The sequence below is a fragment of the Neodiprion virginianus genome, chromosome 4 (genome assembly GCF_021901495.1).
Source record: "Neodiprion virginianus isolate iyNeoVirg1 chromosome 4, iyNeoVirg1.1, whole genome shotgun sequence".
In the NCBI taxonomy this organism is placed as follows: Eukaryota; Metazoa; Arthropoda; class Insecta; order Hymenoptera; family Diprionidae; genus Neodiprion; species Neodiprion virginianus.
Genome location: NC_060880.1, coordinates 40,147,857 through 40,160,239, shown reverse-complemented (window position 1 = coordinate 40,160,239; position 12,383 = coordinate 40,147,857). Strand labels below are relative to the sequence as shown.

At 43.1% G+C, this 12,383-nt stretch overlaps 2 protein-coding genes across 5 annotated transcripts; both read left to right on the top strand.

The window, feature by feature from the left end:
- Nucleotides 1-225: 225 nt before the first annotated feature.
- LOC124301887 (sodium-coupled monocarboxylate transporter 1) lies at nucleotides 226-7,101 on the top strand. 4 transcript variants are annotated; one of them, XM_046757436.1, is made up of 9 exons: nucleotides 226-359; nucleotides 3,528-3,947; nucleotides 4,069-4,294; nucleotides 4,381-4,448; nucleotides 4,715-5,010; nucleotides 5,090-5,308; nucleotides 5,601-5,784; nucleotides 5,854-6,150; nucleotides 6,246-7,101. In XM_046757436.1, the coding sequence occupies exons 2-9, from the start codon at nucleotides 3,603-3,605 to the stop codon at nucleotides 6,486-6,488; spliced, it is 1,878 nt and encodes a 625-aa protein (XP_046613392.1). In that variant the 5' UTR covers nucleotides 226-359; nucleotides 3,528-3,602; the 3' UTR covers nucleotides 6,489-7,101. The 4 variants fall into 4 exon arrangements, with proteins under 4 accessions (XP_046613392.1, XP_046613395.1, XP_046613393.1 ...); XM_046757439.1 differs by having other exon boundaries at nucleotides 277-296; XM_046757437.1 differs by lacking the exon at nucleotides 226-359 and adding an exon at nucleotides 1,773-2,105.
- A 202-nt stretch (nucleotides 7,102-7,303) lies between these two features.
- On the top strand, nucleotides 7,304-11,414 carry LOC124301892 (45 kDa calcium-binding protein). The gene is made up of 4 exons (XM_046757447.1): nucleotides 7,304-8,699; nucleotides 9,026-9,289; nucleotides 10,176-10,357; nucleotides 10,448-11,414. Exons 1-4 carry the CDS (start codon nucleotides 8,174-8,176, stop codon nucleotides 10,625-10,627), a joined length of 1,152 nt encoding a protein of 383 aa, XP_046613403.1. The 5' UTR covers nucleotides 7,304-8,173; the 3' UTR covers nucleotides 10,628-11,414.
- Nucleotides 11,415-12,383: the final 969 nt, after the last annotated feature.

Genomic DNA, 12,383 nt, shown 5'->3' with positions numbered 1-12,383 from the left:
AAATTTGACTCATTCAACTTATTTTAACACAGAATTTCCTTAAAATAAAGAGACAAAGAATCTACGACAGCATTTCGATGTTCACTTGATTCATTAATGGAACTAACACCAAATGTTACGCGCTTGGATACCAAATATTTGGAAATGTTGAAACCTCTGCTTCACCTTTTGTGCCCTGTTGATATCCTTGTGTCTATATCCCTCTGTTTTCAAATTACTGACCTACGCCAGTCTGGAAATGTTTAGTGACAAAGGCACATCTCTCTATACTTTCAAATTACATTGTCAGCTGTCAAGTAAGTTGATTAGTTCGTAATTAACCCGTGTTGATTTTATTTCACACTGCTCCAGTTCGCGAGGTAAGTAATTTGGTTATTTATTCACTGATTTACTCAATTACGTGGTTTGATTATTCTTTCCGAGGCAAACATTGCTATCATAAATTGAGCAAAGTTGTCGGTTTGACTTTACTTGAATGTTCGAAATAGAAAGGAACTGAGGTGAAAGAACGAAACACGCGGCTCTTTATTTTACACACCATCAAGTGGAAGCATGGTGCCACGCATTGTGTGTACTCAGATCGTCGCCTTTACAAACATGATTGCAGTCAGTTGTGAGAGGGATTAAACGGCTAATCGAAACACGGTCCTAAAATTAATCGTCGCGTATTCCGGGTGCTACGAATTAAGTAATTAGAACTGTTACGGGTCTGCGTCAGCCGGACTAATCCAGTATAGTTTGGATACAACCAGTTTCAATTCAATACATACATACACAATGTATATGCACGACGCTGGTCAATGCTCATTGCACTTTGAGCTTTCTCCGTTTTCCAACTCTTTTGGGTCATCAATTTTAACAAATATACCATTTCATATCCTCAGCGAAAAAACATGATCAAATAACACCATAAAAAGTACCTTCGAGATGTTACCCGGAAATTTGCTTGTTATTATTCATTGTTATCCTTCCTCATCCTTGGACCAATGAAAATGCAGTCAAGTGCCGATGTGAGATAATTGTTGATGACCGCGGATGGATTATGATTACGATTCAGGAACATCGCACGTACCATAAACAAAAAGCTTTGCTTGTGAAATTAGCATTTCAAGAATTTAACTTCGTGGACATGAGAATGACGTCAATTGATTACAAGGTCTTTACGTGATTTCATTTCGTTAATTCGAAGCACGTGTGTCGTGCGCTCATTCAGGTTCACATTTAGGATACACCCATCAACCACTCCAATTTATTATTGTTGTTATTATTATTACTGTCATTGTTGTTTGATTTTGTCCATAAGTTGATTTTTCAAATTCGTACACACAATGACGCCGATTGATTCGATATATTCGCATGTATGAAATTTTTGAAATATTCGACATGATGATAAAGGCGAGCTCAACATGTGTCCGCCACTCTGTTTTTGCTTGGTTTTTGTTTGTACTGCGTCAGAATTTTTGCTCTGCCGCGTTTCAAAAATGACATAAGCTGTTACTGAATTTACATTTTTTTCTTTAATAGCTAGTATGTAATCATGGGTCCTAAGAATTTGCGGCTCCAGCTACTTCGAAATGAAGAGTTGTCACCATGCGATTCCCCGTTCGGTGTGACAAACTATAAGCTTAATGCGATAGCGGACCTACTGGAACGTTACAGTCTCCACAGATGCATTTCGATTAAAGTTTCTAATTGTGGAGTTATGGCTGGAAGATGCCTTCGCCGGGGCGGGTATATAAAGACCGACTCAAGGCAATTAAGATCATCAGTCTTAAGGTTGTTTGTTTTAATCCTCCCGTTGTTGTCTAAAGTTTCATTCGTTCATTTTCCGTCTCGTGCATAGTTTTATCCAAGTGAATATCTTTCTGAATATCATTCGGCCAGATTGCATATTTTTTTCGTTTCCGTTTCCCTAAAACACGACGAAACCCATTTATAAAGTATGCGCGTACGCTTTGTGCTAAGAAATCCAGTAAATGCAATCAAAGTTCAGTTCTGATAGAATTTCGCAGGTAATTCAGCCTAGGAACAGAATTGTGTACGGGCACATTAGGAAATCACTGTTTTTACAACAATCCTGCAAGTGAACGATAAAATTTCGAAAGGTAAAGTATCACCAAATTATTATACAGGAGTGAAGTCACTAGACAGTTTGTAGAAGTTTGCTCACGGTTTGATACTTCGAAAAAAAAGACAATAAATCAGGTATGATATTTAAATTTAGGTGCAAGTTTTGCGTTTCGTCTATTTCGAAGTTAGCAACGTTTTTTCTTTCAACCGGTGAGCAGATATGGTGAACTTCCGGAACAGTTGTGCAATTATTTCTTCATACAATAGAAGAATTATTTTGAAATTAATCACAAGTTGTCGAGGCATTTTTCCGAGATTGGAGATCTTTGTCGTCCTTGATATGTAATTCGTATAATGCATTTTGAGATTGTACTGCTCAGGATACGACGTATAACGTATTACGTACAACGTGGCTAATGCGCCGGTAAAAAATTACCTGGTCAAATGAAATCGAGGTATGCTTGAGTATCCGAAGTTTGACACGTGCGCGAGTAAGTTGTATTGTTATACTAACGTCTATAGTAAATATAACGCGATATTGTGTGTTGTTCATAACAGCACGTTTCGATCATTCGTGTTTAATTATGCAGTGCTCGAATCCAGGTGTCCGTTAATTTTCCTCCCTCCACGATAGAATAGAATGAAACGATAATTTTGAATCGCTACGATATCAGAAATACGTGAATATACATAGTGTGCATTCTCGATAGTTGCACATGCATTTGTTCTCAGCTGGTTTACGGCGGTTCGATCCGCCTGAGACCGGTTAGAATTAAGTCGTTCAGCCCCTCTGTAGAATGTGCAACTCATAACAGAAGGATCGACGCATTGGCGACATTGCACGCTGATCTTATCCGTATGCTGTTAAAGAATGATTATTGCAAACTACGCCATTGCTCGGTGCTTTTCGAGTAAACACCCTGTCTAGCTGCAGCGACACAAGATAACATAATGCAATTTGTCTCCGCCATTTAATAGTCGCAATTAGCATCACCTAACGATTACTGTCACGACCCAGGATATCTGAGGTTCTTTTTTCTCTCACAAAATCACCCGAGTCATCTGATCCAATTACCGGGCTTGAAATCGAGGCTGAAAGAGCGGAAGATTCCCTTGGAAACGAGACTCCACCGAGTTTAGGGTACTGGAATTAGCGCGTGTCCATTTCGGCAAAAGTAATCAAGGGAGAAAGAACAGTATAAGGGTTGGACGTAGGGATGAAAATGGAAGATGTGGACAGTAGGGGAAAAGCGTCAGGAAAGATTTTCAACCCGTTAAAAGTAACACTCTTAGTCCTTAGTTTATGAAATAAAACGATAATTCATAAACGTACGTGTTTATGGCGTACGTGAAGCAAAGTTATACAATCTTCTATCCGTCCGTAAACACGGCGATAACCCGTCGAGCGAAATCCCACTCCGTAAGACGAACATGATGTGGGTAATTCATGTTTACAGGAAGCCCACAGAGAGATTAGGAGCCGGACTTATAAGACCAGTCGAGCTGACGGACCGGCAAAGTAATTTCAAAAAATGGCCAAGATCAATCGACAGCTACTGATTCTCTTCATTGGACTCTCGGTGTCGTCCGCCGAGCAGCGAAGGCTTTCGCCACAGATGGACGGTCAGGTTCTGGAGGAGCGATCGGAGCTACTTCACTACTTCAGTTGGGCCGATTACGCCGTCCTTGCCACGATGCTCATCGTCTCCTGCGGCATCGGACTGTTCTATGGCTTCTTCACAACGAAACAAGAGACCAGCGAAGACTTCTTGCTCGGTGGCTCCAGCATGGGAACCTTTCCCATGGCCATGTCTCTGGCCGCCAGTTTCATCACTGCTATTGAACTTCTTGGAAATCCTGCCGAGATGTATAGTCAGGTGGGTGACGATTTCCTTGTCAAAATGCCAATATGGCGATAATGAGACTCCGTACTACAGTATAAAAATGTTCACTTTCATCTTCATTCAATCTACGTATATGACCCTTTTACTTTGGCAGGGAACCGAATTCTGGATGACTTCGGTCGCCTTCGTGCTGGTGATTCCCATTACTTCGCAGCTTTACCTCCCCGTCTACATGAAGCTGAGGCTGACTTCGAGTTACGAATATTTGAATTTAAGGTTCAACAGGCACTGTAGACTGCTGGCCAGTCTTTTGTACATGGTGCAAATGGTGCTGTACACTTCGGTGGCTGTTTATGCACCTGCGTTAGCCTTAAGCCGCGGTGAGTTTTGCATACAAAAATTCTTCACTTTCATCAATTGATCACTAGCACTTTTTTTCACTACCTTCTGCCTGTTTACTTTCCAGTCACGGGACTCAACACCTACATTGCCGTCACCGTGGTTTACGTTGTCTGCATCTTTTACGCATCTCAGGTAAGCTTCATTGTCAGAAGTGTAGATCGCGATTCGGATGATACCTTGAGAGACCTTGAAGTCCGATCCCATTGCACTCTTTAAGTTGACTATCAATGACGATCTCTCCCAATGCTTGATGCTCACCATTCCTTTAAATGGCATCAGATATCCACAATTGATTCCAACTGACATTAGTACAGCTTGCTATGTGCATTGTACTTCTCCTCTAAAGGTAGAACCATTTCCTCACCACCGGATCAAAGTAATTCAGCCGAGTGTTTCAGGGCGGTATGAAAGCAGTGATAATGACGGACACCTTCCAAGCCGGAGTTCTTCTGGGTTCCATATTTTTGATCCTTGGTTACGGGATGACCTGGGCTGGAGGACCCGCGGTGATATGGAAGGACAGCGAGCGAACGGGTCGGCTGGAGTTCTTCAACATGGATCCATCGCCCACAGTTCGTCACAGTTTCTGGAGCGTCGTTGTGGGCGGGACGTTTTACTGGGCGACAATGTTCTGCAGCAACCAGGCTTCGGTCCAGAAGTACCTCAGCGTCGAGACGATCGGCCAGGCGCGAACGTAAGCGTGCAGTGTTTTGTCGTCAAGGAGATCGCAAGCCGGTTTTTCAATCACTTGAATTTGTCATTTTCTATCACAGGGCACTCTGGGTCAGCTCAGCCGGTCTGATCTTAATCTATACAGTAAACTTTTTAACCGGAATGACGTTGTACAGCGTGTACAAACTCTGCGATCCGCTCCAAGCCGGCTACATAACAGCGAGCGATCAGCTCCTTCCGTTCTACGTGATGAACTTCATGGGAGTGCTTAACGGTGTCCCCGGGTTCTTCGTAGCCGGAATATTCGCGGCCTCTTTAGGGTGAGTGAGATATTCCGAGTACACACTATTCTCCATGATAATTGTACCCATCGTATTCTAGACTACTTTATTCTATGTTTCGTTTATGGGCCATCTTGATATGTCTATCCTCACTAACACGTGCCTTTGGTTGGAATCCTTGGACAGTAAGATGTGAGATAGTAGCTTATTGTAATCCCCGCGATGCTGTACCCCACATTTTCGTGGCCTTAGAGGATGCGTTGTCCTACTGCCACAATTAATGAACATTCATTCACTCGTTCGTTCACCCGTCCATTCTCAATCCCTGCAGGACCGTAGCCAGTGCGCTAAATTCTCTAGCCGCGATCACATGCGAGGATATACTCCAAGGCTTGTTTAGAATCGCTTTACCGCCTAGTCGTGGTGCCGTTTACGCCCGGTGGATCAGCATCTTTTTCGGCGTGGTCAGCTTCGCTCTGGTCTTCATCGTCGAGAGGCTTGGTGGTGTTTTGGAGGTACGTACATCCAATGCCAAGTACCAAAATTCCCCTCGTCCCGTGTACTGGCACATCGGTATTCTTCAGGTGGCCTTGTCCTTCAACGGTATGGTGGGCGGTGTGACGCTGGGTCTCTTCTCCCTGGGGATGTTTGTGCCCTGGGCAAACGCTAAGGGCGCGATGTCTGGGGCTCTGACGGGACTGACTCTGGTGTTGTGGGTTGGTTTGGGAGCGCAGATTGCGTCTTTAAACGGGCAGATACACGTCGAGTCGAAGCCAGTGTCAACCGCCAACTGTTCATCAGCGTTAAACAAAACGACTTCTAGCTTCCTACGAGACAAAGACGACGAGGATAATGACGATGAGGTCTTCGCTCTGTACAGAGTGAGTGCTTGTGATCAATTTATATGCCATGAGAAAATGGCTGATCCATCGACGATCGATCATTCGGTAATTCGGTAAATTGTCTGTTGCTGCAGGTGAGCTACTTGTGGTACAGCATGATCGGCTGCTTGACTACGATCGTGGTTGGCGTGATGGTCAGCTTCGCAACGGGGCCGCAGAATCTCGATGAACTGAATGACGATCTGCTGAGCCCGCCAGTGCAGATGCTGGTGAACAAGAGGTTTGGGAAATCGCGAAAAAAAAATTTAGAGGGAATATCGAACTTCGCACTGGACATGGAGGACGAGAAGATCAGTGCAAAGCGAGGTTCAAAGTAACGAATAGGTTAAAGTCGGCTTGCGCTCATCGTCTCGATTACATTTACAATTGCCACTGCGTCCACGCACAGTCGCTTTTGCCTACCGGTGAAACTGCGGAAGTCGTTTTTCCGCATGGAATGATGGCCGCTGGGCCGGGGCCAGAATGTGCCCAGAAATCGAACCGCCAAGCGCGGTAGGGAATATGTATATACATACACATACGCACGTGCTATATTAATTTTTATCAGACACATTATACATCGTCCATTACCCTTTTCAAAATTTGTGAAATTTCCTTAAATTACATTAAACTCGTTTGTGTTTTAAGCACGAATAGTCTCGCTGTCGCTTTGCCGTTGTAGATGTTCGGCCCTTGCAGAGATACAAGTATTATTTAATTTTACACGTATATACATACCTACATACAGACGCTGGTCTCCGTTCGAGTGATAAATTAAATATTAAATACCGACAATGGAATAACGATAATCGTAATGTTAAGAGTGAGAATATGTTTGCTATTCAAACGGATACTGCGAGAATACGTACTTATTTATTGTACATATATGCTATTCATACACTTGTTATACACGTAGAGAATGTTCACATTAAATGCAAATGTTAACAAGAACCGTAGCCTGCTAGTGCAGGTTCGGACCCGCTTTGTCCTTTCACCATTTCTGCATCCTCCTATTTTCCTCTCATTTTTTTATTACGAAATTCAATTACACGACGTGGAAGAAATCAGTTTTACCATTTCCACGAAGAAAGTACCACCCCAAAGACAGGAAGTTATGGAGAGTCAGCTACTTCGATGCTCGGTTGGTATGAAGAAAATATGTGAAAATCCACACGGTGACTTGACTGTTATTCCGGCGTGACGGGGTCTTCTACCATCATTATAGTTAGCATAACGAAGAATGTGGGTATAATTGGGGTAATGTCGCACAGATTAATAGTGCCATGTAGGCACTGGAGACCATGAGAGATCGTGCGACGGCGCAAGAGGCGTCGATGCCATGCGCAGGATTGGTGACTGTTGGTATATGAGCTAGAGAGTCGGCTCTGGGTTCCAAGTGAAAGTGAATCGATAGGACATGCTCGTTCCTTGGCCGGGGCAACGCTCGTGTGCACGGCGTGAAGTAAACGGTACATATCGTGAACCGCAAACCGTTGTGAGCCGTGTTGGTTTACGGTACCGCAGGAAACTCTCTACAGCTCTGGTAATAACGCCGGTGCCATGACGGAACTGTTGGAATCGAAAGAACCGTAGTGAACGCGCTCCGCCAGCTGTTACTTAGCTCTGGAAAGGATCCTCGTCGTGATCGACTGAAACGATAACGTGTTATCAATTTGAAAGGTCATCGAATTTTGTCGATAAGAGAACATTCAAGCGGAAATTAAATGTAAACTTGATGTGTCTTTCAATGCGAGATTCCGGGGCAATCATGTGCGGCTGAAAGAGTGATTGGGGTGCTGAGTTCCGATTGGTGAGAAAGGAATGATCTGACAGTGTGGATATTAAAAGTGCGCGATAGCCTTGCGCCGGATTGTCAACGGTGAATGATTTGCCATTTGGAGAGCATTGCGCGGAATGAAAGTGGCTCGAGCCATAAGTCGTGGAGAATTCGAAAATCGAATGCGTGCGAGGATCGTAAAGCTCACTGATTGCCGGTGAAGGGGAGTGAAGGAGAGATTCGAAGATGGTTTCGCGGTGCGGATTATGCTGCAGGGGGGGAAATTTTTTCAGTCTGGTGTTTCTCAGGTGGACGATAGCGATACCCATTGTGATATACTTCTCCCTGTTCTTCGTGAATTACAGTAAAAGAATGCCGCTGAAGAGTCTCGAGTCGTTGGAAGATGCGGTGAAGAACACCGGCGAAGCACTCCAACTACAGAGTATTTCTTTTGACGATGAGCCGAGAAGCTCGTCCACTGGGGCAACCAGTTCCGGAGGTAGGGTTAAGAATTCGAAAAAAAACTACAAGCACCTCGGCATCGACCAGAGAGACGAGAAACTCATCGAGGAGGTTGAGAAGCTCGAGAATCTCCAGGAGCCCAAAGATTTACTGACCGAAATATTTCAAAGGGCAGACACCGACGACAACCAGCTTCTCGACATCCGGGAACTGGCCAAATGGATCCACGCAAAGATCAAGGAACACGTCAACAGAGCCATGACCGATAACATCGGCCTCTTCACTGCCATCGACAATAATCCCAGAAATGGTAAAAGGCGGCTTTTTCTTTAACTAGATACACCATGCAATCAGAAGAGTGTCAAGACGAAAAATTTGTGAAAGAAGTTTAGAATCAATCACCGAATAACCCCTCCGATCAGTTTTATCATAAAAATGTCCCCTTGGTATAGACGATAATTTAGTTCTTTAGAAATTGTTAGCGCATTATTTCGATAATTAATAACTTGATTCAACTTGGTTAACCTGAGTGATACAGTTCTTGAGTGGATCGTTTTTACTGTACGACTATACGTCTGATGCATCCTCAATTCGGGAACATCGCCGTCAAAAGATGCGGTAATATTTTTATTGCAGGCGAGGTATCCTGGGACGAGTATCACGCGCACTTTTTGAAGACCCACGGCTTCTCCGAGGAGTACATAAACTCCCATAACAAGCGGCATCCCGAGCTGTCGAGGACCCTGAAGGAGAGCATAATGCGTGACAGAGCGAGATGGGCTGAAGCCGCGAGGAACGACCCGGAGCGACTGGCCCTCGACGAATTCCTGGCCTTCACACACCCCGAAAGCAGCCATCGAGCGCTGTTGCAGATGGTCGAGGACCTCTTCGAGAAATTTGGTACACGATATATCGGTTACACTTCAGAAGAATCGCATAACGGTCACACAGGGTGAAATTCACCTCAGTTCCGAAAAAGTGATATCCTGCTTCAAAAATGAGTTTTGAAAATCTAAAAAAAATATTTAGGTATTGTTTAAGATTCGTAGAAAAAGCTCTCTCGGTTTTCGCAGCCAAAATTGATTGTTTAGATATTGTAAAGCATCGGAAAAGTTAGAGTACTGAGGGACTTTACGAGGAGTTCAAAAAATGTTTGGGGTGATATTCACGTCAAATGACCAATTAGGGTTAATTGGACTTCGAAACACGCATTTCCGTCACTCGTAGAACCATTTTTTGAAATCAGTTTTCAAGACACGTGTGTGTACATGCGTGAGAAATAATCTATACTGAATTTGAATTCATGGATTTGGATGAAAGTTGGGTGAAGAATCAAGTATTAGTTCAGGGAAATTACTCATATCCCAAAAATCGTTACTTGGTTGCCCATGTGCCCAGCTGGTCGTGAGAACATTTTTTATTCACGAAATTATTGTAGTTCCTAGTTCTCGTCTAGCGGCCTCAATATTGAATGAAGACAGTCTCACGATGGCTCATTTTACTCCTCATTCTTTCGGGAATGGCGCAAAGTATCTCGGCTATGCACTTTTTGGCCCCTAAAATGTGGGAAACATGGAAATAGTAAGTAGTGTCAAAAAACAACACATTTTTTTTCACGATTTTCGGTACATGAGTAACGTTCCTGAATTCCACTATAAAATAGCGATGCACCGTCGAAATTTCAACCCTTTCCGTTCGTTTGTTTATTCAAATTAGGAAAGAAAAGCCGGAGCTTGCTCGGTCGGTAAAGGTAGGAGTACTACGTGACCTTAATTCTGATTGTCAGATCGCGACGGGGACGAGCAGCTCACCGAGGACGAGTTTGCCGGCCTGCCGAGCGACGGTGTGGGGCTGGACCTCGGCGATGACCACGAAAAGCCGATACCGGGTAGCGATGACCGGCGAAAGGAGTTCAAGCACCTCATCGACAAGAACAAAGACGGGCGAGCGGATCGCGTCGAGCTTTTGGTAGGTATAAATTGGTAGCAATTTTCGTCGGTTTCTGACCCATCGAACCGCGAAATTCGCTAATATTCTTCTCCCCCTTCTTCTCCGCAGATGTACATCGATCCCAGGAACCCGCGTCACGCGATTCAAGAGGCACAGCAGCTGATTGCGCTCTCGGACGCGAACGAGGACGGGAACTTGAGTCTCCCGGAAATACTGAACAAGATCGACTTGTTCCTCGGTAGTAAAATGGTCGACACGGAGAAGAGCTTTCACGATGAGTTTCGATAATTGGTGCGGAGCTTTTTTTTCCTTTCACTCTTCAGACGGGGAAGAAAATTACGGCATCGAAGACGACTTCGACCCCACGAGGGGAGAATATTGGAACCGTTGACCTAGAAATCAATCAGTTCATCAGTCATCGTCGCCGTATTGTGCCCGAGCACAGACCGCCATTCTTCCTTGGTCTTGGCTACCGATCATTAACGGGAATTCCAATTACCGACGAAGCTGGTAACGAGAAAATACTGGTGACAGCTGTATGCACGCGTTTGTAACAATAATTCGTCTGTCCTATAGCGTATTGAATAGATGCGTAATCGAGTTTAATGATAATAACGACAAAGAACTAATCATACAGACGTTTCATAATTTAGACTGTTAATTAAGTACGTCGATCCATAAAAGGAAGCAAGAAGTATTCACGAATTTATCACGTGACACCGGTTAATTAAGCCAAAAGCTATTGCAACGAGTCGGTCTTGTCATTTGTAAAATTATAAATCTTGTTACTCGACAAGAAAGACGAAGACAAGTTGTTTAAAAATGAGGAAATTTACAAATTACATGTAAAAAACTATTAGAAGTTCGTAGAACAAATCTGTGATAGTTTGGTTAACGTAGCAGTTACTACAGTATTTACATAATTTCACATGCATATCATTTGATGATCAATGATAACATGTGTACCCCAACTAATCTTTGTTACCGCGGGTAAATAGTTGTAAATTAATAATACATCTATATATTTTAGTAAGAGTTACAAATATCCTTGTACATGAATAAATTATGTTAATAATTTTGGTCAATATCAGTTTGTACGCGAACGAGTCATGACTAGCTGTACTTATTTCGTGTGGGGCAAATGATTTCGTGGACAAATTTTCAATGGAAATAGATTAAATGAATTGACCTTTGGCTAACAAGCTGTAATTAGTCCGATTTTCAAAGGGATAGAGAATGAAAGCGAAGGCTTTGTCAGAATAAATTAATTTAAAGTGAAACTAAACCAGCAGCATCGTTTGTTACACTGTTAACTATGAAGCGAAGAAGAGTTTGCAGTAATAAATTATCACCTCAAACGCGTTATAGAGTCAATGAACTTCGTGGACACGAGTCTTCTTCGTTTACGTAATGTGAAACCAGTTTCACGTCGAGTTGTGACTCGAAGTTTCCGAATACAATATCACCATTTCATACAACTATTGAATGGAGTAGCTTGGAGTTTTTTTTGGTGCAAGTAAGCAGGATGAGAAATGGGATTAATCAATGAGGTTGAACCGGACGTTTTTAACTAATATTATTAAGATTATAACAATAGCACGAGATTAACGTCGTACATTGTAGGTATGTACACGCACATTGTACCTATTTTAATTGGTCTCGGAGGTATAATTAACGAACGATGTTTCTCTTGAAACAGCGTTTTCGTCCAATTTTTACCGAAGAAGCGATGTTTCCCCGGTCAAGAAACAAACACGTTGTAATCATAGTTTTAGCGTACGTACAGAGGATGCGTTGCTCATTCTGCAAAAGCACGTGGTTGTTCAACGTGTGATCATAATCATCACGCAACAAGTTATAGGCATCGAAAATAATCAACACATCAATATTCACTTACAAGGAAGGCATCACAGGTCGATATTTCCGATTTCATTTCGTTTGTAATATGTTATCGTAGACCAAAAACTAAGCGATACGTGTTTTTTTTATCTGCCATTAACCACTTCAAAAGGGTGAAACCACCCTCCAAAGTAAGGCGTGTCTA

What these genes read in the sequence shown, in the direction of transcription:
- LOC124301887 (XM_046757436.1), top strand. Translation starts at nt 3,603, where the DNA reads ATGGCCAAGATCAATCGACAGCTACTGATTCTCTTCATTGGACTCTCG. An exon ending in TGCGTTAGCCTTAAGCCGCG is followed by an intron (nt 4,295 to 4,380) that starts GTGAGTTTTGCA and finishes TTTACTTTCCAG; the next exon opens with TCACGGGACTCAACACCTAC. An exon ending in GCATCTTTTACGCATCTCAG is followed by an intron (nt 4,449 to 4,714) that starts GTAAGCTTCATT and finishes CGAGTGTTTCAG; the next exon opens with GGCGGTATGAAAGCAGTGAT.
- LOC124301892 (XM_046757447.1), top strand. Translation starts at nt 8,174, where the DNA reads ATGGTTTCGCGGTGCGGATTATGCTGCAGGGGGGGAAATTTTTTCAGT. An exon ending in CGACAATAATCCCAGAAATG is followed by an intron (nt 8,700 to 9,025) that starts GTAAAAGGCGGC and finishes TTTTTATTGCAG; the next exon opens with GCGAGGTATCCTGGGACGAG. An exon ending in CGGATCGCGTCGAGCTTTTG is followed by an intron (nt 10,358 to 10,447) that starts GTAGGTATAAAT and finishes TCTTCTCCGCAG; the next exon opens with ATGTACATCGATCCCAGGAA.